The sequence below is a fragment of the Biomphalaria glabrata genome, chromosome 13, assembly GCF_947242115.1.
Source record: "Biomphalaria glabrata chromosome 13, xgBioGlab47.1, whole genome shotgun sequence".
Lineage (NCBI taxonomy): Eukaryota > Metazoa > Mollusca > Gastropoda > Planorbidae > Biomphalaria > Biomphalaria glabrata.
Window position 1 is genome coordinate 30023700 of NC_074723.1, and position 22028 is coordinate 30045727.

Genomic DNA, 22028 nt, shown 5'->3' on the forward strand with positions numbered 1-22028 from the left:
AAGAATAGTTTTACATTATTTACACAAAAAAAACAAACAAAAAAAAAAAACAACAATTGTTTCCAGAATTTCAATAAAAGAATAAGAAAAGATATATTAGTGTACCAGTACTACAACAGTTTGAATGTCACAGGGATACATTTCAATTTAGTGAAATAACTTTCAAAAATGAAACAATAAATGATATAATTATTTACGCATTTTACACCAATCCATTAGTCTTTTAAGACTATGCAGGAATGATATACCTATAGTGAAATATCTTTAAAAAATTAAACAATAAATGATATAATTATTTACACATTTTACACCAATCCATTATTCTTTTAAGACTATGCAGGAATGATATACCAACTTTTGACCAACTGTGTAGAGAAATCTGGCAATGTCATCTTTGAGTTACTCAAAAGTTTTTGACTAAAGGCCCTTTGCAACTGAAAAGATATTAAAAATTTTATACATTTAATGCTTGATATGGAAAAAAAAAGAGAAATGTTTATTTTCTCTTTTAAGTTTATTGCATTGTAAAAATTTTTTTGTTAAGAATGAAGTAAATAAAACAGTAACTGATTTCATTAGCTATCTTAAGTAATTTTTGTCTAGAAGTATAATTATTATATTATTATACAACAAAAATAAAAAAACACTAAACTGTGGGAGATGAGTGGACAGAAAAATAAAAGGTTCAGATCTTAGGAAGTGGAGATGGATTGGTCACACCATCAGAAAAGGCACCCCAGGGCACAAGATGTAGTTTTGTAGAGGGAGAACAAAATGAATGTCACAACACAGTGTACTAGAAGCAGAGAGGACAGGAAAGAGCTGGGAAGCCATTAAAAAACTAGCAAGAGACCATGGAGAGTGGCATGGTTTTACTGAGGCCCTATGTTCCATGAGGAACACAAAGGAAAGATGATGATAATGATAATTATTATATAAATTCAAGTTGTGGCTACTGTTACAATAAAAAAAAAAATATATATATAATCTATTTATAGTGTAACATTCTTGTTAGAAATAAAAAATTCAAGTCTTGTTATAGCTTTTTTTTTGTGTATAAAATATAGGAATAAAACAAAACACCAAACTATTCAAACTCAAAGCCTACTGTCAACCAAACCAACACACAAGTAAGAGACTTTAAAAGAAACCAAAACAAACTCATCACTAACTAATAACTCAAGAAGTCTAGCAGATTGAGTAAAAAAACAAAAATTACTGTAAATTTTTCATCAACTGTGGTGAGCTTATTTTTATTTTTATTTAGTTGTAACAATATTCCAACAAGAAAGATTTTTATATGTATGTGTTTTTTTAATAACTTCTTTTAACTCTGAATATACAATGACTGCCAAAGTGGGCTACCTAAAATGTGAGGTATGTAATGATTAAAAAGGTAAATGCAAAATAGAATTTAGAGAGTGAAGACTAAACAAAAAAACAACCTATAAATAGCTATCTCTCTGTGGCATTTTACATCTCGAGAATCAGCTTTAAAATTAGACAAAACCAAGTGAAAAGAAAAAAAGACTTTGTATCTACCAAACCTAACTGAACCCGATTCTAAACTAAGACTCTAAATATGATAGCAACCAAAGCTTGTCATTACTGACCAGTGGTCACTGAAGCAAAAAGGAATCTACTATATATGTTTGTTTGTAAAATGTTTTACATGTTTCAGATGTTCCTTCAGAGTTGAAGATAATTACTTCCTAGTCCAAACCTCCCGCAGGACGACGGGGGATGGGAGCGGGCAGGGTTTGAACCCGGGACCATCGATTAAATCTGAACGACCAGGCAGCCATCCAAATATTTCTAAGTTAACACTCACTAAATAAGAGATCTCTTTAACTATTGCAAATATTTGCATGAAATTTCATTCCTTTAGCCTCCAAAGCGCTTGATAGGAACCGTTTTTTTTTTCAGATTCAGTCTGACTACAGCTAGTCCCAGTCATATTTCTCTCTATATTTGGACCAGTCAAGATTGTATCTTAAAGGGAAACTCCGATGGTTTTGACAATTTTTGATATAATATGTGTTTTGATTTTCAGATAATGAATATATTCTTCTTTTTTTTTTATTTGCAATAGTAACTTAGTAATTGATGTTTTTCCGACGTAATTTTCCTGTGCATCCAAAACAGTCAGACTTTCACCAGGTTTCTATGTGACGTCACAAAGGTGTTTTAATCTACTGACTTATTGTATAACAGGAGACCATACAGCAAAGTTTACATTCTCGTAAAAGAAATATATCTTTGTCTATGCAGTTAGATCTAGGATCTTGTAAGCAAAGAAAAAATGCGTATTAAAAGTAGATTTACATGCTTGACTAATCACGGCAGTGTGTATTTTCTCGCCAGACCACTCAACACACAACAAACACTATCGCTTGGTTGTCTTGTCATGACCGACTACACAGTCTCAACTAGCCTTACACTGACCAGCTTGTTCGAATCATTCAGACACACGATCTATTTACTTCTTGGGATAGGGAGAGGCTTAGATGAAAATGTTACTTTTTTTCTCGAGTTGGTTATCCTAATGCTTTTGGATCTATCTATACATGTTTATATATATAACTGTATCATAGCTCTGGACTAGGCCGTCACTAAGCCTAACAGCTACTGTAAGAATGAAGCGATACGATTGGTTAAATCAAGTTTCTCTTTCAGTATTGTTTAGGGAAGTGACGCATGAAATAAAACAAAATCTCGCAGAACCCAGTTTTTTGGGGGGCTTGAAGAATTTTCTGTCTAATTTATTAAATATAAAATTTTCTGAGCATTTAAATAAAAAATGATATAATGTTTACTATTACAACTTTTTACGCAGAATTTAAATAAGTCAATAACTAAAATTTGAAAAACTATCGGAGTTTCCCTTTAAACATTCATGTAAGTTACATATGTATAACAATAAATCATGATAATAAAGTGCTTTTACCTTTTGAACAATGTGTAAGAATTCATCAGTTGCACTGGATTTATTCATAATAAGATCTGTGAAGTCCTCTATAAAAGGGCTCCCTCTGGTGACATCTCTGTAGGCTTTATAACCTTGAAAATCAAAAAGAAGTATTTAGTTACTAATTGGAGAGTTAAAATTAAATCAAAGCACAGACAACCCTTGATATAGTTATAACGTTTGTTTTTTCAATGCACACATTTTAAGACAAAATTATCTTTTGGACAATAAAGATTATTATTATAATTATCACCAGTACATAGAAAACTGGATTATATTGAATATAATTAAATACAAATATAAATGTATCATCTTATGAAATACAGACATTAATTTAAAAAAAAAAGATGATTACATCCTACCCATGTCCCTAGGTCAATATAGTCAAGCATGCTTACCAATGATTTAAATTCTGCAAAGTCATTGGTTTTCCTGACTGACTCAGGCAACCCATTCCATACTCTAATAGCACTAGGGAATAAAGAGCATTTGTACAATTTTGTCCTAGCATATGGAATAAGGAATATGCCTTTATCTTTGTGTCTAAGTATTTTAATAGATTTTGTATTTGAATATTATGGTTTAGTGTTTTATGTAAAATTGCTACTTTACTTTTAAGTCTTGTTTTAGTGATTTTACTAAAGGTGTTACTCTAATTAAATGTGACTATTCTTTTGTTATGGATCTCACTGCTCTATTTTGTGTCAGTTACAGTTTCTTAATGTTTTCTTGAGTTGAGGGGTCCCAAACAGAGGATGCATATTCTATTATTGGCGTAACCAAGGTAAAAATAATATTTGAGTTTTATGTCATTAAGTGAGAGAATAGACACTGTATTTCAAGCAATAAAACACACATAATTATAGTTTAATTATAAATTCACAGGACATAAAAATGAAACTAATAACACAATGAACTGATTGGGCCCCCTTGAAACAAGTTGCAAATGAAATGAAATATAAAATGTGTTTTATTTCTAATAATCTTCACTACATGTGTAGAAACTCAAAGCTACCAGAAGCCAATGAGTCAAAAAAACATGCTGTTAATATACATTTCTCTGGCAACCTTGATGTATACCCCACGTGACAGTCACTCTTCTCTACATTCTGATTGGTTTTCAAGAACATTAGGATGGTTGAAGGGAGCGTGGTATGTGCTTCATGTCATGCGCATCTTGTACGGTATTTTCGTTTGAGCACCATAAGGTCTTATTAGTTCTGTTTCTAAGGATGCGCTATATTAGTGTCATTGTTCTCTTGTTGTGCCTTGAGATGAGTCTCTTTGTGTTCTCTTGGTGTGCCTTGAGATTGAGTTATCTGTGTGGTGTTATTCCCCAGTATTGGGTAAGTTAGTTTATTTTACTATCTTCTACATGTCGTAGACCTAAAATCGTTTCTTTTTTAATCGTGAGAAGGGCGGTATCAAAGGAGTGTGTATTTTTCTTATCTAGGGATGCAGGCTTGGGACTCTGCTGGAGTCAAGTCTTGAGTTGTAGGCTTGGTAGTTGACTATTGCCCGTTGGCGTTGGGTTGGCGTTGTGAGGCCTGATTGACTATGGCACTGAGATTAAGGTGTGCTATAGTCCTTTGAATGTAATTTGTAATTGCTATTGATATTTATTCATAATGTATGCCTCAGAATATCATATATATCATTAACTCATTAAACCTTTGTTGTTATATGCAATATTGTTATTCACTAGTATACGTTAATATTTGGTTTATTCGTTCCTAGATAGTTATTGCATAAATTGATTACTAGACTGTTAGGGGTGCCCAGGCAGACGAGCCAAGGCTAAATTATAACCCCGGCATAAAGTTAATAAACACTGTTCAGGTGGGGAGCCCGGCGGAGTACATCATACCCTAGATGAGCGCGAGGACAAAACCCACCTGACACTTCAGAGTTAAAACCCTGCCTGAATTCATCCCTTCACCACAGCAGATTTAAGGCTAGGACATAATGATCAGAAACTTACAAGGGAAATGATCGGTGATTGCCCACACAATTTTGTTCCAGACAATAAACAGTAATTACCCATAGAAGATGAGTGAACAAAGCACATATCCGCTGTATCCGCACGAGGTGACGCATTTGGAACTTGTGTTGGAGAATCCTCCTGGATCTCACTTCTAGGAGTGTCAGAGTTCATGATAGGCCCAGACAAAGACTGATACTTTGTTTCTGTTGGATTTTCATCCTCTAGAGATTGAGTTTGATGTAAATTTACATTACAATCAGAAGTCTGTGTAAAGTTTTCTTTTTTAAATGTATTGATTTGTGTTAAATTTAACTTTTTTATCTGTAACTTATGAGAAAGAACAAGCTAAAAAGGACAAGAAAGAAAAGAACTTGGTACCACTACTTCATTCATTTACAAAAAAAAACATGATGAGAAAAATCATTATTCAATGTAAATCTGACATGATGACAGTCACATCTCATTTTTTTTTAAGATTAACTCAGCATTGGGGGCAAGGTGGCTGAGTGGTTTAGCACTTGGCTTTCAAACCTGGGGTCCTGGGTTTGAATCTTGGTGAAGACAGGGCTTTTGAACTATGGGATTTTTAGGGCGGTCAGAGACTATCCAACTCTAATGGGTACCTGACTTTAGTTGAGAAAGTAAGAGGGTTGGTTGTTGTGCTGGCTACATGACACCCTGCTCGTTAACTGTTGGCCAAAGAAACAGATGACCTTAACATCATTTGCTCTATAAATTAAAAGGTCTGAAAGGGAAACTTTACTTTTAAGGGGAGCAGTGGCTGGGTGGTTAAGGACTTGGCTTCCAAGCCTGAGGTCTTGGGTTCGAATCCCGGTGAAGACTGATATTTTGAATTTCTGGATTTTTAGGACGCCCCTGAGTCTACCCAACTCTAATAGGTACCTGAATTTGGTTGGGGAAACTTTAGGTGGTTGGTCATTGTGTTGGCCACATGACATCCTGCTTGTTAACCATTGGCCAAACAAACAGGTTACTTTAATATCATTTGTCCGATAGATCACAAGGCCTGAAAGGGGTACTTTTATTTTTTTATTCAGCATTTTTATATGTACACCTTACCTCCCCTGCAAGCCTGAATAATAAACAGCTTGGGTTTCTCTTTCATTAAAGGACAGTTCCTTGAGTTGAAGATTTGAGCCAGCTCAGTCTTTGTGATGTAGGTGTTCTTAACTGGTATGTTGTCACGGCCTATAAATCCATCTATGCCAAAATAGCATTCATTTGTTGAGCCATGTGTCAGTATAACCACTGATAGAGCTGAGACATTTTGAAGATTTCGATCTTTGGCAAACTTTTTACATTCTTGTTTCATTTGCTAGAAAAGAAAATATTACTTTAAAAGTTCAGAATTTTATCACAATATTTAATATAATAGACTTCCTTTATGCCAAAGAAAAGTACATTATTTTTGTGCACATAAGCTGGAGGTCATACAAGTTTTAACAAACGAATGGCAGCTGGCAGGGTATACAAGGGGTGGGATTTAAAAAAATTATTTTACTCATAAACAAAGCCTAGTGGAAACTATGGACATCCAGGTCTTTATACCTCCAACAGTTAGCAGTGTGGTTGTGATATCTTAATTGGATAGTTTTATGAACATTTCATTCTAAACCTCAAGAAATTCCTTGGCATTTAGTGTATTTTAGTGTAAGAACAGGACACACACCACTATTAAATTACCACCTGAACAAAATAAACTCCACACAACTACCCCTTTACAGACACTGTGCCCACCCCTTTGAAACCGTAAACCATATCCTCTTTGAATGCCCTCCCTAACCCACCTTAGGCAGACCCTACTTCCACTACAGCCCAACATAACCAACACCCTGTATGGCAGTGCTGAACAACTGAAGAAATTAGCACACTTTTTTTCCTTGGCACAGTCTGCAAAAGAGCTCACAGCTCAGCAGCAATAAAGCTGGCTAGAAGAAGAAACCTCAAGAAAACAAATACAAGGTATACCAGTAGTTTACGCCAAGTCACATTTTGCACAAGCAGGTGTATAAGGGTGTAGATTGTAAAATTTTGTTTTTACTTATTTTGTAACTTGTGCAGGGTATACAGATTTTACCTGTATGGGCGAAAATACAGTACATTCTTGGGTAAATTGCAATAAAATCATTATGTATATAATATGTAAATTATAGCAATATTGCATGCTTTTACAATAAGTTTTTGAATGGTCTTTATTTTTTCTTTGTTGTCAGAGATGTACTTGTGGTCAGAATTACAGTAATTTTCCATATTCCTTGAAGGAGTCAACAGTCTGTGTCAACTGTAGGATTTCACAGTCTGGTTTGTGATTAAATTATAACGATAATCTTATTCTATTAACATTTACCCCCACTGTGTACCTATGATGTTGATTACAACAGCTTTGAAAGGTACTAGTTACAGAAGTTTCTGGATGGCCAGGCTAACAAAAACCATCGAACAACATAAATTTTGACTAAGAAATGGTTAATTTTTTGCTTGACATTACTCTCTATTTTGGGATACAATGAAGAACAGTTTTCTTGCTATTCAGATATATAGTGGTACATATCTTTTGTAAGATAGCTTCTGAAAATGCTGAAGGCAAAACCATTTAGATCTGCATGTTTATCACTGTTGAGAGGAAAAGTTGACAGAGAACAGGCAAAAAGGTAGACCGCTGTTCAGTTATTGATTTGGGACTAGTTAAGTTAGTTAAATCAATCTAGGCAACCACTGCAATCCTTGTCATAGTATCATTCCCCTTTCAAAGGTTTTAGATCACAAGACAAAACTTTAAAGTATAATCTAACAAATTGGTCAAAAATGGGCATAGTCACATGGGCTATTAGAATAAAATCAAAATTAATTATGTTATGACATATGACTATTTTTTAATTAATAGTAATTAGATGTCAACTATTAGTTAGTAAAAATGTTGTTTTTTTTAAATCTTATTTCATCTTTTAATTTTAATAAATCTCTCAATTTGTGCAACAGACTAGTGAACTTAACATCATCTGCCCTTTTGTTTTCAAGGTCTTGAATATACTTTACTTGATTAAAATAATTAAGCATGAATGATTGATGGTGAAATCCTCCCTCCTACTGTTATTAAATTACAGAAATGTAATTGTATTTAAATATATAAGTTCCCCTTTCAGACCTTATGGTCTATAGGGCAGATGATGTAAAGGTCATCTGTTTTTGAGGCCCACGGTTAACGAGGGTGTTATGTGGCCAGCACAATGACCAACCACCTTTACTTTTTACCCAACTAATGTCAGGTACCCATTAAAGCTGGGTGGACTCAGAGGCGCCAAAAGATCCCGAAATAAAAAATCCCAGTCTTCATCAAGATTTGAACCCGGGACCCCCAGTTATGAAGCCAAGTGCTTTACCGCTCAGCCACTATATAATGTCAAACAGTCTGTATTGTAAGACTAATAAGAAAATCATATTCTGGCTATTGTTTGTCACGCTTAAAGTTTTCAACTGGCTAACCTACTCATTATATAAACTATGCCTCTGCCATTATCAAGCAATATAAAAGCTGCACTTGATGTGTTCAGATCTGAGCCAAAAAGAATCCCCTGCTAAGTCAATAGTATGGGAGAAATTATTCACTGTTTAAACTGAATTTTCCTAATTCCATTACAAAAAATCACAAACCCATTACAAATTTGAGCTCAATAGATTATGATAATAAAGGTAATGGCAGGTAAGTTATCATTATAATGTTAGAAGATTTTATAGCTGGCAGTAAAAATGGGGGATTTGAGGATTTTATTAATATTTCATGATTCATATTGTTATAAACTTGGTGGTAAACAAATGGGGCTGGCGCTGTGTGTGAGTTTTTGCCCACGCAAATCCCCCCAGTCCAGCGCTAGTTGAGCGGTCAGCCGTGACGAGTGACAGTACACGCCAGTTAGAAAAGGACCTGTGTTGTAAATAGCACGCACGCAGGTCAAGACAAATGTAGTCATGTATTAACCAGAATGGTCATCTGGTTCTAGAAGCCCTATAGGGACCCTATATAAGAGCGAATGTGTCAGAGTCAAGACGCTTCACGTTACCTCGCAATGTCACCAGTACGAGGCAAAGTCAGAACCAGTACGGTGTAAAGTCAGTCAGGAACAGAGGCAAGGTCAAGGCAGAGGTCAGCATTATGTTGATGCTATTGTACAGTATCGGCTGTTATGTATTTGACATTAAACTGTTACGTTACTTTGGAGCCCTGAGTTGTCAAGTTGTTTGAATTGGTTGTGTCGTGTGATGCAGTTTGCAGAGGGCCTGGATAGTGAGAAACGTTACAATATTTTACTATGAAGAACATGAATTATTAAATGAAACGGTGCCATGAGATCAATTTACCATGGCAATAATTACCTCAGCTGTCAGATTACCCTTACAGCAGATTGAAAATTTCAGTTTTTCAAACATCTTGGACAAATGACTAACATCCGCATCACTGCCATTTCTGACAGAAAAAGATTTAAAATGAACATTGTTGATGATCAATGCCATTCCTCTTGGCTGCGTGTCCATGCAATAAACCTAGTGATAAACATACACACAACATTGAAAAAAATATACAATATGAATTAAAGTAAAGATACTCTTCAAAATTTCTATAAGGCCTATTGGGTGGTGGAGGCGCGGTGGCTGAGCGGTAAAGCACTTGGCTTCATAACTGGGGGTCCCGGGTTCAAATCTTGATGAAGACTGGGATTTTTTATTTCGGAATCTTTGGGCGCCTCTGAGTCCACCCAGCTTTAATGGGTACCTGACATTAGTTGGGGAAAAAGTAAAGGCAATTGGTCGTTGTACTGGCCACATGACACCTTAGTTAACCGTGGGCCTCAAAAACAGATGACCTTTACATCATCTGCCCTATAGACTTTTATTTTTTTACTATCGGGTGGTAAAGTTAATCAAGTTAATCCAATTATATTGCCCATGGTTTGAAAGGAGAAATGTATCAAGCACAACAACAAATCACTTTTACTTCTGGTCTCCCCATTTAGAGCAGGGTATAATCAGGCTTAAACTCAATAGTCTCCACTATGACCTGAGCCAGAAACCTTTTTTTTTTATTAAAGCAACTAATTCCCTCACTTTTTATATTAAGAACATAAAGGAACAGAATTTAACACTGAATATTGATGTCATTTTTCAACATGTTAATTGAAATATATTCATTTGCTTTGTTTAAGGGATATTTTTCAGTTGACATTGACAGAGGCATAGAACTCAACATCAAAAAAAGTCAGACTGACATGCTCCCTGGTCATAGCAACATTCTTATATGCTTGCAAGTCTTAAAAGCTGACTTCAGACCTAGAGAGGAGGATCCTAGCAATAGAATTGAGATGCTATGGAAGGATCCTAGGTATCACATTTAAAGACCGCATCACAAACATAGAGATTATAGACAGGGTTACTACAATAATTGGACCTCATGATGACCTGCTAACTATTGTAAAGAAATGGAAACTAAAACTATATGGTCATATTACAAGGTCTTTGGGGCTTGCAAATACCATCCTTCACGGAACAGTACTGGGAAAAAGAAGAAGAGGCAGACATAGAAAGCGATGGGAAGACAACATAAAAGAATAGACGGGCCTGCCATTGAAAGAGGTTCTATCCAAGGCAAAAGACAGAGAGGAATGGAGAAAGACAGTTGACAATTATTGTGTGGTGCCCCATTGGTCCAACAGACTAAGAGATAGGTGAAGGTGAATTGATATTTATAGCTTGGTTTAACTAATTTTTTAAAGTGATTTCCATATTTTGTCATTCTATCAAATGTGAATACTCTTTTTTAAATGTTTGTAATGTGCAATGTCTATTCTTTGATTTGCTGTGTGTGTTTTGTATTTTATAATGTTCATCAGAGAACAAAGGATCTTCTAAAATCTATTACAACTACTGAGAATACACTCCAACAAGCCAGACACAATGTGAAGATATAGGCACATGCAAACATGTCATTTACTATTAATATACTAGTGTAGTTATAGCTTTGCTGTAACTTTTTCTGAGAACAAGACAAGACAGAAATAATTAAAACAGACAATGAACGCAAGGTCAGCCTAATGCTATTTTAATCGTATGCATCTAAGCAAGAAATGAACTATGACTTCAGTGTTAAACATCAAAGTTATATGTAAATTAGCTATACATACTGCTGTACATACCTCTTCATCATTGGATGCTGAAAAATCAAAAGAAACAATAATGTTAGTTTAGAAGCCATGGAAAATAGAACAAAATTAATCCTCTAGTTCCCCTTTTACCATCTATCAGGTGATGATGGTAAGGTCATCTGTTTCTTTGGCCAATGGTTAATCAGCAGCGTGTCATGTGGCCAGCATAATGACCAACTGTTTATACTTAAGCCAGGTGCCAATTAGAGTTGGGTGGACTCAGGGGAGCCCAAGAAATCCAGAAATTAAGAATCCCTAAGAGATTTGAAACCAGGATCCCAGTTTTGGAAGCCACCGTGCCACCATGAATCATTATTTATTACTATTATTATTAATAACATTTTAAGCAAAAACCTTCTTTACTTTTACCTTCACCAATTATTGTGGCCACACTATTTTCAAGTATTTCTTGACCACTGCGTATATTAATCAAGAGGGCATTATTTATATGTAGGTCCAAAAATTTTTTTCAGATTTTTAGAACCTTCTAGAAAAGAGCCAAAAGTTAATGTGACTTTTAGAAGTCTTTCAAATACTATAAAAGAGAAAGACCAAGTTGCATACTTGTGTCAATTCAGTCTACAGTCAGTTAATCTCCATTATTGTCATTATTTTCATTTTATATTGTATTTATTACTTTTGATTTCTAATTTGTTTTGATTTATGTTGCTTATATAAGGATTGAGTTTTAAAAGGATTAAATGTTCAATCAAGTCAAAACTGTGCCACTTCAGTGTGGAATGATTGAGGATGCAACTAAAATATTTTAGCATTACTGGTCCATTACACCAAGGGATTCAGGATTTTCTGATAGGGAGAGAACAAACTGTTATAATCAATGGCTCCTAATCAACACCTTCTTCTTCTTCTTCTAGCCAGCTTTATTGCTGCTGAGCTGTGAGCTCTTTTGCAGACTGTGCCAAGGAAAAAAAGTGTGCTGTTTTCTTCAGTTGTTCAGCACTGCCGTAAAGGGTGTTGGTTATGTTGGGCTGTAGTGGAAGTAGGGTCTGCCTAAGGTGGATTAGGGAGTGGCATTCAAAGAGGATATGGTTTACGGTTTCAAAGGGGTGGCCGCAATGTCTGCAAAGGGGTAGTTGTGTGGAGTTTATTTTGTTCAGGTGGTAATTTAATAGTGGTGTGTGTCCTGTTCTTAGTTGGAAGATTGTAGATTGTTCTTTGCGGGGGAGGAAGTTAATACTGTCCAGTTTGTTAGGCGTAGTCATTTCTCTGTACATGGCTCTGCCTGTGTTTCCTGATGCCCATTGGTTGAGCCACACCTCTTTGTGATTGTTGACTAACATTGACCTTAGGGTGAGGTAGTTAACAGGTCTGTCTGGTTGTTCCATAGATGAACCTGCCTTTGATAGCTTATCTGCCTTTTCATTTCCCATGATGCCAATGTGTCCAGGGATCCACTGTAGTGTAATATTGATATTTAATTTTGATATCATCTGGTGGATTATCACAATGAGTGTTGTCAACTCTCTTGGGCTGTTTGAGGTGCTGCTGTTAAGTGCTTGCAGAGTAGATTGGGAGTCTGTAAAGACAACAATATCTGATGGTGGTTGCACTCCTTCATATAATTTGTTTTCCACTGTCTGGAGTGCTAATCAACACCAAGAAACATTAGACACACTCATGTTTCTAATTGACATAAATGACCTACTTAATGGTATTTGTTCAGAAATCAAAGCTTGACACTGAAAACACAAAGACAGAGGCACTGTCACAATAATGTTATAACCCTATTGGCGGCGCAAAAGGGTTAATCAGTGAGCGGCCTACTGACACACACGACTCAGGCCAATCACACAGGTCAAGGGCTGTCAATAGACAAAGGACAGTACTGGTATGAATTTTACACACAAATATGACGAGTGTTATGGTCATCTGATCATAGGCCTGCGCAGACCAGAGACACAGTGTGTAAAAAACTGGCAGTTCAAGACCGGAGACCGGGACTGTTAGTCGGCCATGAAGTCGGTCCCAGTGAATTTCGCCAGTGAAACGTACGAGTCCAAGAAGAGACAGAAGAGTTTATGAGTTTAGTACGTGATATACAGTCTAACCGTGTAGTAGTTGATTGTGTTGCCTATTGTGTCATATTGGCTGTTTTATTTGACCCTTATTAAAGTACCAGATTATTTGGAGCCTTGTTGTCAAGTTCTTGATGTGTTGTGTTGTGTTTAGCAGTGTTTATAGAAGGCCTGAATAGGAGAGAACGTAACAATATGGTTCTTGTGACGTGCTGGGGATTCATATGTAGATGTTAAATATCTTTAGAAATTCAAATAATGAAGATCCTTTAATTCAAAATACACAACTTTAATTCAAGGACTAGGAATCACTCACAATATACAAAAATGTACAAATGAAACTGTATCAATTGAATATCTTCTTCTAAGCTTGTTAACAAATAAATTCAAACAAATATATTAATTCTACAACTGAAATTTATGCGATTTGTCTCTTTAAGTTCCATCTGACAACTGACGCTTAAAACAATTTCCCAGCAAATCGCGCTTTTAATAGCGTCTAAGCACTTCCATAATAGATTCTTCTAGAAAAAAGGAGGAGCTAGTTGCTAAGGTTACTGCCGGCAGCTAGTCTGCTACGTGTCAGGCACAGTTCTTATTCCATATACTCATGCAAGTGCTCTTCCTTAGTGCTATTAGAGCATGGAACAGGTTACCTGAATCAGTCAGGAAAACCAATGACTTAATTGAGTTCAAGTCTCTAATTAACATGCCTGACTAGATTATATATGAATAAGTAGGATGTAAGCATCAAGATAAATGGACATGATATAAAAGCTCCCTATCTTGGGTGTTGGTTGGTTTGTTGCATTTTTATCATTATTGTCCATCATAGTCCATAGATCACAATATATATAAACATCCTTATCCACTTACTTACTATTTTATATATATAATATATAAATATCCTTATCCACTTGCTATTATATATATATATATAAATATCCTTATCCTCTTGCTATTATATATATATAAACATCCTTATCCACTTACTTTTATATATATATATAAACATCCTTATCCACTTACTTTTATATATATATATATATAAATATCCTTATCCTCTTGCTATTATATATATATAAACATCCTTATCCACTTACTTTTTTATATATATATAAATATCCTTATCCTCTTGCTATTATATATATATATATATATATATATAAACATCCTTATCCACTTGCTATTTTATATATAAAATATAAACATCCTTATCCACTTGCTATTTTATATATTTACTTGCTATTTCCAGGTAAAAATTTGATTAAAAAAAACAACACATGAAATAAATGAATACAATATTCTTACCCATCCATTGCGGCACCTGAGGCCTATCGTATGTTGGTGGTATTCCAGACTCAAGCACAGGTAGCTGTGTAACATGTTGTGTCTCGGGGGCTGAGTTCCTTGAAATGTCATGGTGACACTGAATGGGTAACTAGTGATATTAACAGAAATGAAATGAAGCCATGAGTATCAGAGTTTCAAGATATGAGGCAAGAAGATTAGCCATCAGCAAACAACATAGATCTAAAATAAAAGCTGAGAAAAGGAGAAGGCATCATATCTGCAGCAGACGTGACAGACTTTTTAAGTGAGGATTGGACTCCATCATCTTCAAGTTCATAGGATTAAGAAATGTTCTCATCGTCAACTAGCTATAAGGAGGAGGAGCCATAAAAATGAAAAATATCACAGTATCGGAGGTGCAGTGGCTGAGTGGTTAAGCACTTGGCTTTCGATTGTCAGGATCGGTGGGAAAGGGGGGGGAGGTTAAGATGTGGGAGTGTTTTTGTATGTTAGTTTATTTTTAGTTTTAGCATGGGTTTTTCAAAAAAAAAAAGGGGGGGGGGGTAATAAGTGTAGTCAGTTTGTCAGTTGGAGAGCTGACCTGGTTTGAGTTGGGTGTTAGTTGTTGTTTTTTGGTAATGTTTTTCTTGATACTCATTATTCTTTCTATGTGTGTTACTTGGTAATGTTATGGTATTTGATGCTACATTGTTATACACTATTGAATGTGGTCTAAGCGCCATTGAGTATTAATTAACCTCTACATTGTCTTATGAGGTGTAATTATATTATATATGTGTAACCCATACTTGTTCATAGAGAATCGTACCTTAACTGAGCCATGGGTATAAATCACACACAACCCACATGCACAGTTACACTTTTACATGACCAGTATTCATTGCTCCATACATTTAGTATCACATCTATGATACTTTAACACCTTTAAAGATCTAAAGTTGGGGCATTGTATTGTACCAAACATGGGTGTCCCTGGTTTGAATCCTGGTGAAGACTAAGATTTATTTTGGGATCCTTAGGGGGCCTCTGATTCCAGCCAGCTCTAATGGGTACCTGACATTAGTTTGGGAAAATTAAAGGTGGTTGGTCATTGAGATGGCTACATGACATCATTGCTAACCATGGGCAACAAAAACAGATGACCTTTACATCATATACCCTAAAGTTCGCAAGGTCTGAAATGAGAACTTTACATATCACAGTATCAGTATTCTCAGACTTGCCAACACTTCCTGTAAAACAGCATACAATACAACCAGGCAGCCATGCTACCCTGAAGAAGTTGTCATGTTTCAGTCAAAATTAACAGATTTTTCTTAAAGGAATAAACTTTACTTTCAAGCATAGATTACTAGCTATAGTCACTGAAAAATGATAATAAATTACCTGTAATTCCATGGGAGCTGGCAATTCATTGCCTCCAGAGAATTCTCTGTATTTTTTTCTAATGTCATTAGCTTTGTCTGGGTAATCAACACTTATGGCATCTACAAACCTGATGAAATCATCTTTAGACAAACGCTTAGCACTGTCACAAATATTGATCATTATATCAAAAGATGCCCTGCCGTTACCCTGCCAATAAAAGAAATCTAATATCAGCTAGGTCCATATAACTTCCTTGACTTTGCATATAGCTTTTATTTATTCCCCTGAGACTATAAGACAGAGCAAGACAAAATTACCACAGGGAAAAGTAGTTTACCTGACATGGCACAATGTCACAAGTTAACAAGAAAAACATACAAAATACTTTTAAAAAAACAAAGCTTATATGAAGTGTAATTGTATCAACTAGTTTGGGTCGGTCATGTAATTAAATTTGTAATAGATCTAGACCAGCAACAATTAATCTGTATGATTAGAATTATTTGTTTTTGTTTAGCGTTATTTTATGCTATTACCTTTCTCAATACGCTACGATCCTATCACTTGTCTGGACCAGTTGGGAAAGGATGGGGGGGGGGGGGGGGGGGGAGAGAAAGAGAAAAAAAAGAATATCTGGATGAATTAGGAGATTATTTAGTTAATTATTGTTTTATCAAACTTACTTTAAAGCGGCGACCTATAAATAGGACTAACTCTGCTTATAAAACCACTTTAGTCAAGTAACATTTCATTTCCTTGTTTGAGATACCAAACAAAATAATTAATTACCAATAGTTAATTAACTAATTGGTTAATTTTTTTGATTGATTCTTGTGTTGTCAGTAAAATAAATAATTGTGCAAATTTTCAACTTGATCAGAGATTGGGTGTAGGAGAAATAACATTTACAAACTTTTACCAAGCAGGCAGATAGATAAAGTGAGTTGATGTAAGTTTTGTTAAAAAACAGTTGACTAAAATAATATTTGTTTGTTTGCTTAATTTACATGTTTTTTAATGTTCTTTCAGAATTGAAGATATTAATTCTTAGCCCAGACCTTCAGCATGATGGCAGGGGATGGTGGTGGCTAGAGTTTGAACCCAGGATCCAGAGTGCATACCACACAACCAGACAGTTTTTATTGTAACATATTTTTTCTGCCAACTTTTCAAAGATTTTTAAAAATGCATTGTCTTAGTTATATCTTCATATCAAGGGATTGAGAAAAAAATAATAAGTTGCTTGCCCGAGTAATGAACATATATGTATAGACATAGGGCTCCTTCTGTCTCGGAAGATAATGGATGCCCCAGACGAGTCACTGGTTTTGGTGCCTCCCTTGTTGTTTTAGCTGCTTTGTAGCAGCACCAGAGTTTCCTCCCTGGTCCACATTCCTGTGCACCAAATAAAGGGGTATCTTGACCTTGCTGATGGGATCCAAAAGAACGTTTCACATTACACTTTTCACCAACTCAGTTGCAAAAGCTGTCGGAGGGAATGTCATAGTTGATACTCCCAATGCCTTAGGGGCTTCACTCATGATTTTTCCTCAAGGTTGTCTTCTGAAGCCTTAGTACTGCAAGGCAGCAGGGGTTTGATGCCAGACTACCCTTCTAGATGAACTGCCTTACAAGGCTGATGAGCTCCATCTGCCCGAAGCTCCTGTTTTTAGTTGCGCCAGATATTCGCCTTCACCCCTTCACCTGTTAGAGCAGTTTCAAAGGGCTTAGTATTTAAGCCAAACGAGCAGGCCAGGTGCTGGACTTAGTACTCAGAGGCTGTTTGAGATACATGACTTTAGAATCTTATCCCCATCGACAACACCTGGCCATGACAACCTTTGAACCTTTCTGCTAATAATAAGATGAATAGGGATGTAGTGAAGAGCTTCCAATCCAACAGTTCTAAATTTTAATCTATAATATGATGCTGGCCTAAGAACTATCAGAGAACCCTAGAATAATTTCACCCAACTAGATCTAGGTCAAGAAAAAATAAACCATGTAAAGTGTAAAGTATGTCGTAGGTTTGGACACAAAATACTTACCTCATCTCTACTTAGAGTCATCCGTGGAAAGATATCCACTATACGTGGACGTAAGTACTTATATTCTACTTCCAAGGATAAGTCATACGTGCATGCACTTATTACATCCACAATGAGCTGATGCTCTCTCATAAACTCTGCAGCCATTAGTCTTTAAAGTTCTTGCAATGTTGAGACTAACGCAAGGGAAAAAAAAAGCCTATTATTTCATAATTTTATAATAATTTAAAAGCTATAATTAGTGTTTAAAGTTATTTTTAACTATATGTTATTAATGTTATTTTGACAAAATAATTTTATTCTAATAAACATTATTGAGTTCAAGAATCTCCTTTCTGGCCATGTACAAAGAGGCTTAGCTAGCCATAAGCGGGTGGTGCGGGCCGAATTGGGCATCAAGTGATGAGGGGCATCAAACTGAGGACTAACTTTCTCAGTAAAAACTAAGCATTGTACAAACACAGGCTATTTATTTAAGTACTTTATTAATTTCCTTATTCGTTCTAAAATTAAATGTAAACTGAAGACTAGCTTGAATAAAATTTACTAGACTTGTTTAAATCTCTAAAGTCAGCCCAATTTTATGCGTACCTTTTATTCTAAGGCTAATGCCAAGTTTAAGAAAGTGGATTTGCTAAAACAAATCCCTTTTGAAAAGAGTAAGTATAAACTACATCTTCATTTCAAATCCAACAAAATAGATTCAATGAATAGTGGCTGTTATCATCGAAAATAAAAAAAACAGAGACCAGCAGAGTTCACATTTAGTCATCGCTTGTTTGGAAAGAAATTGAAATTTGTCTGCATGTAAAGAACAGTATTGAAACAAGAAGGGAAAAAGTGGAAAGACTACATAAAGAGACTCTTGGATATTATTTGTTTTTTTCTCAAATCAGAATCTGGCACTCATTGGCATCACAAACAATGAAAGAAGAATTGAAAGAAGAACAAAAATGAATGTAATGTCTTGGAGTTTGTGAAATTACTATCTAAGTAGTGGAACCAAACTTACACAAATACAAAACCAATTTTATTGTAATTTTGGGTGGTCATGAAAATAAATTAGACAGCCAGTAAAACTAGCCAAATATTTCTCAATTATTTTTGATAGTACACCTAATTTAACATTTCAAGATTGGATCTAACATTAAAATTTTACAATAATGGATAATGACTGAGTACAAGTTCTTGAATCTTTTGTTGACTTCGTGAGCACTAAGGACAAGCATCCCCCTTGGAATTGATGCAAATGCTATTAGAAAAACTATGTTCATATGGTTTAGAAATAATGGAATGCAGAGGTCAAGACTTTAATAATGAAAGGTCAACACTACGTATTCTTGAAGTCAATCCTAAAGCAGAATTCATTATCTGCTCAAACCATTTTCTAAGTTTGGCAGGGGAATTCTAGATGCTTAAAGTCGATGCCATTACAAAATTCCTGTACTCTACCATTTACACATCTTTCTTTTTAACGTCAGCACACACCAGTGTCGTCTTCATCAAAATAACTGGAACTACCTTTAAGTGCTTAGATAAATCCTTTGGAGTACCAGAGGTTAGGGATGAATTTCCAAAATTATGCAAACATTGCGACTATTACAGATATACAAATTCTTCTGTTAGATCTGAAGCAGGCAGATTGTTACCTGTTACAAAATCTTTTAACTTTATCATCTTTGGATTTGGGTGCTGTATTAAAAACTGAATTAAATAACACACAAGTCTACTCTCAAAAAACAAGCATTGTCAATTCAGAACTGCACGTATTCAAACTGAAAACATTATGATATGACTGATAAATATGATTTGTTGTCGCCATTTTAACTATTGAATCCTCATTGAAACAAATATTGACAGTGCTCCTAGCAACAATAACAAAAAAGAATTTTGTCAAAAGCGAAAGAGACTTTAACTGTTTATTTATTGCAGTTTCTTCAGATGCCTCCAAACTTTACAAAACAAAAAAAACCCTATGACCTCTTGAGTTTTAGAAAAAAGAAATGTAGCTTGATAGCTCAGTCTAGAATATCGCCATCTCATAATTCTGACCAGTGAAGTTAACTTATTTTTTCAAACTAAAGTCTAGATCAGGAATTATTTGCAATCAATGACGATAAATTTACAACTCTCTAATTTGGGAATGTTGCTCAGTGAACAAGAATTGGTGGAAAAAATGGATTTTACTGTTATTGTTTTGCCAGTAAGAAAGCATAATATGTATAACATTAATTAGTAGTATTATTAATTATGTAAAAATTATTTTTTTTTTTTGAGATTAGCAATACACATTGACATTATATATTTTTTAAAAAGTCTTTTCGCTGTTATAGCCAATATTAGATCTATATTGTTTTTAGGGAGGGGGAGGGCATCACGCCAATCACGGGGAGCTGCTGCACTGGGCCTGAAATAACCTCTAGAGACCATAGTCTGCCATAGAATCTAGATCTAAATTCTAATTAAGGCTAATTCTAGTCTAGCTATAACGCCACTAAAGGTACATCAGTCCGATCTTTGACTTTGACACACAATTAGAACAATATAGATTCTAGATTGATGAGATTCTAGAATCTAGATGTTAATAGATTTCACAGTTCAGTAAGTTACTTACTTACTAAGTGACAGTAAGTGTAACTAAGTCTAAGTCGACTAAGTACACCAAGTCCAAACTGTCCAAACTGATCGACTGACTTGGCGGACTAATTTAATAAAGGCTGACATATAGATCTAGTACTGTATAGGCAGTGTCGGCAGTGTATACTACAGTAGTATAAGTATAGAGCTATTCTAGACTCTAATAGTAATAAGTCTAATACTATTATCTATATACTAGTATAGTATTAGTATCTACTTAGAATGTGCTAGTGGTAATAGTTTAGATACGCAGATACCTTTGCCGACCACCATGTTGTTTGTTAAGCATATTTATCTCCCTTACCTATATTGAACTTTCAATAACTTTTTTTATAGAGAGTTTTTGTTCTTATGCTGTCAACTTATGATTTTTTAAGTGTATTTACTGAAATGAAGGTCTAAATAAAATGTTATTAATAAATTGATGAACTTGTTGTTTCTTCTTTTTTTTCTACTTATGAAATTATTAATTAAAAAATATATGTTAACAATTAGATCTATAATTAATATATTAACTCACCAAGCAAAGCGAAATAATGATAAAATAAAAAACAAATATGCATGAATTAAATGAAATGAAACACGCATCTAGATATACATGTTATGTTTAATTATTATTATTTTTTGAACAAAATTATGCATTATGACTTAGTGATCTTTTTAGAGCAATGACAATAAATGATATAGATCTAGTACGGGAAACTTATTACTATAAGAAATAATACTTTTATGTTTATCTGTTGATGATTAAGACTACAGTTAGATCTATACATTTCTAACGAATTGTGAGCGCTCTCTATTTTCGTAAAATCACACCACGAAGATAAAGAATTTTATGAAGCTGACACAGATCAGTGTCCCTTTCTCTTTCGCCGTGAGGTCTTCTGAGTGGAGTCTACTGTCTACCAGAGATTGTTTGGAGTGTGTTTTATGATCAGATAGGACTAATGTCTGTGTTTATAACTCTTACCACTACCTCTGGCTCCACCTCTCTTGGAGGGAGGATAGGTCGAGTGTAACTAGATCACGAACGTCTTTGTTAAACTATCATGTTTCACAATCTGAAATTTACTTTGCGTAGAGTGGGGAACAAAAGCCAATGTATAAAGAAACAGATAAGAAGCATATACACTACTATTTAGATAATTTATGCATCTTTACTTTCGGAGTTCATTAAAAAAAAAACAACTCCTCACCTATTACACTAAATTTGTTTAAGATGTGTAGTTGTTGGGGGGGGGGGGAAGGGGTTAGCGACTCCACCTACCAACCCTTCTCTTCACATGGATCCACTAGCGCCCATGTATTACATTCCGTTACGGAGTCCAAAGCAAGTTTTTCTCTCCCGCCGTACCGTACAGGTGGCGATTGTCTCCGTTTATTCTTACGTACCTTTAAACCCTCGCTGCGCCGGCCGTCACACGCGATCTTTGTCTTTACGGCAGAACTAGGTGTGAT

The 22028-nt window shown here is 35.1% G+C and overlaps 2 protein-coding genes across 8 annotated transcripts in view; one reads left to right on the plus strand and one right to left on the minus strand.

Annotated features, from left to right (window-relative positions):
- On the minus strand, positions 1–20874 carry LOC106054004 (caspase-14-like). Of its 6 annotated transcripts, none has more exons than XM_056008615.1 (10): positions 20828–20874; positions 17934–18109; positions 15904–16092; positions 14515–14644; positions 11159–11175; positions 9345–9512; positions 6033–6288; positions 5009–5173; positions 2948–3060; positions 1–434 (listed from the first exon to the last, which is right to left on the minus strand). In XM_056008615.1, the coding sequence occupies exons 2-10, from the start codon at positions 18078–18080 to the stop codon at positions 333–335; spliced, it is 1287 nt and encodes a 428-aa protein (XP_055864590.1). In that variant the 5' UTR covers positions 18081–18109; positions 20828–20874; the 3' UTR covers positions 1–332. The 6 variants fall into 6 exon arrangements, with proteins under 6 accessions (XP_055864590.1, XP_055864589.1, XP_055864587.1 ...); XM_056008614.1 differs by lacking the exon at positions 20828–20874 and adding an exon at positions 20552–20778; XM_056008612.1 differs by lacking the exon at positions 20828–20874 and adding an exon at positions 20548–20778.
- The window catches only part of LOC106069097 (DNA-directed RNA polymerase III subunit RPC1-like), a 24396-nt gene continuing 22658 nt past the window's right edge, over positions 20291–22028 (plus strand). The window contains exon 1 of one of the 2 annotated variants that reach the window (XM_056008600.1): positions 20291–20433. The gene's annotated coding sequence lies outside the window, so the exon portion shown is untranslated. Of the gene's footprint in view, positions 20434–20515; positions 20535–22028 lie in introns of those variants that run through there. The other variant, XM_056008604.1, reaches the window with a different exon arrangement.

Excerpts from the sequence above, each read along its gene's own strand:
- LOC106054004 (XM_056008615.1), bottom strand. The coding sequence starts at position 18,080 with ATGGCTGCAGAGTTTATGAGAGAGCATCAGCTCATTGTGGATGTAATA. Across the intron at positions 14,645-15,903 it reads CAGCTCCCATGGAATTACAG|TTACCCATTCAGTGTCACCA; the intron begins GTAATTTATTAT and ends TAATATCACTAG. Across the intron at positions 5,174-6,032 it reads TATTCAGGCTTGCAGGGGAG|AGGATGAAAATCCAACAGAA; the intron begins GTAAGGTGTACA and ends CTCAATCTCTAG.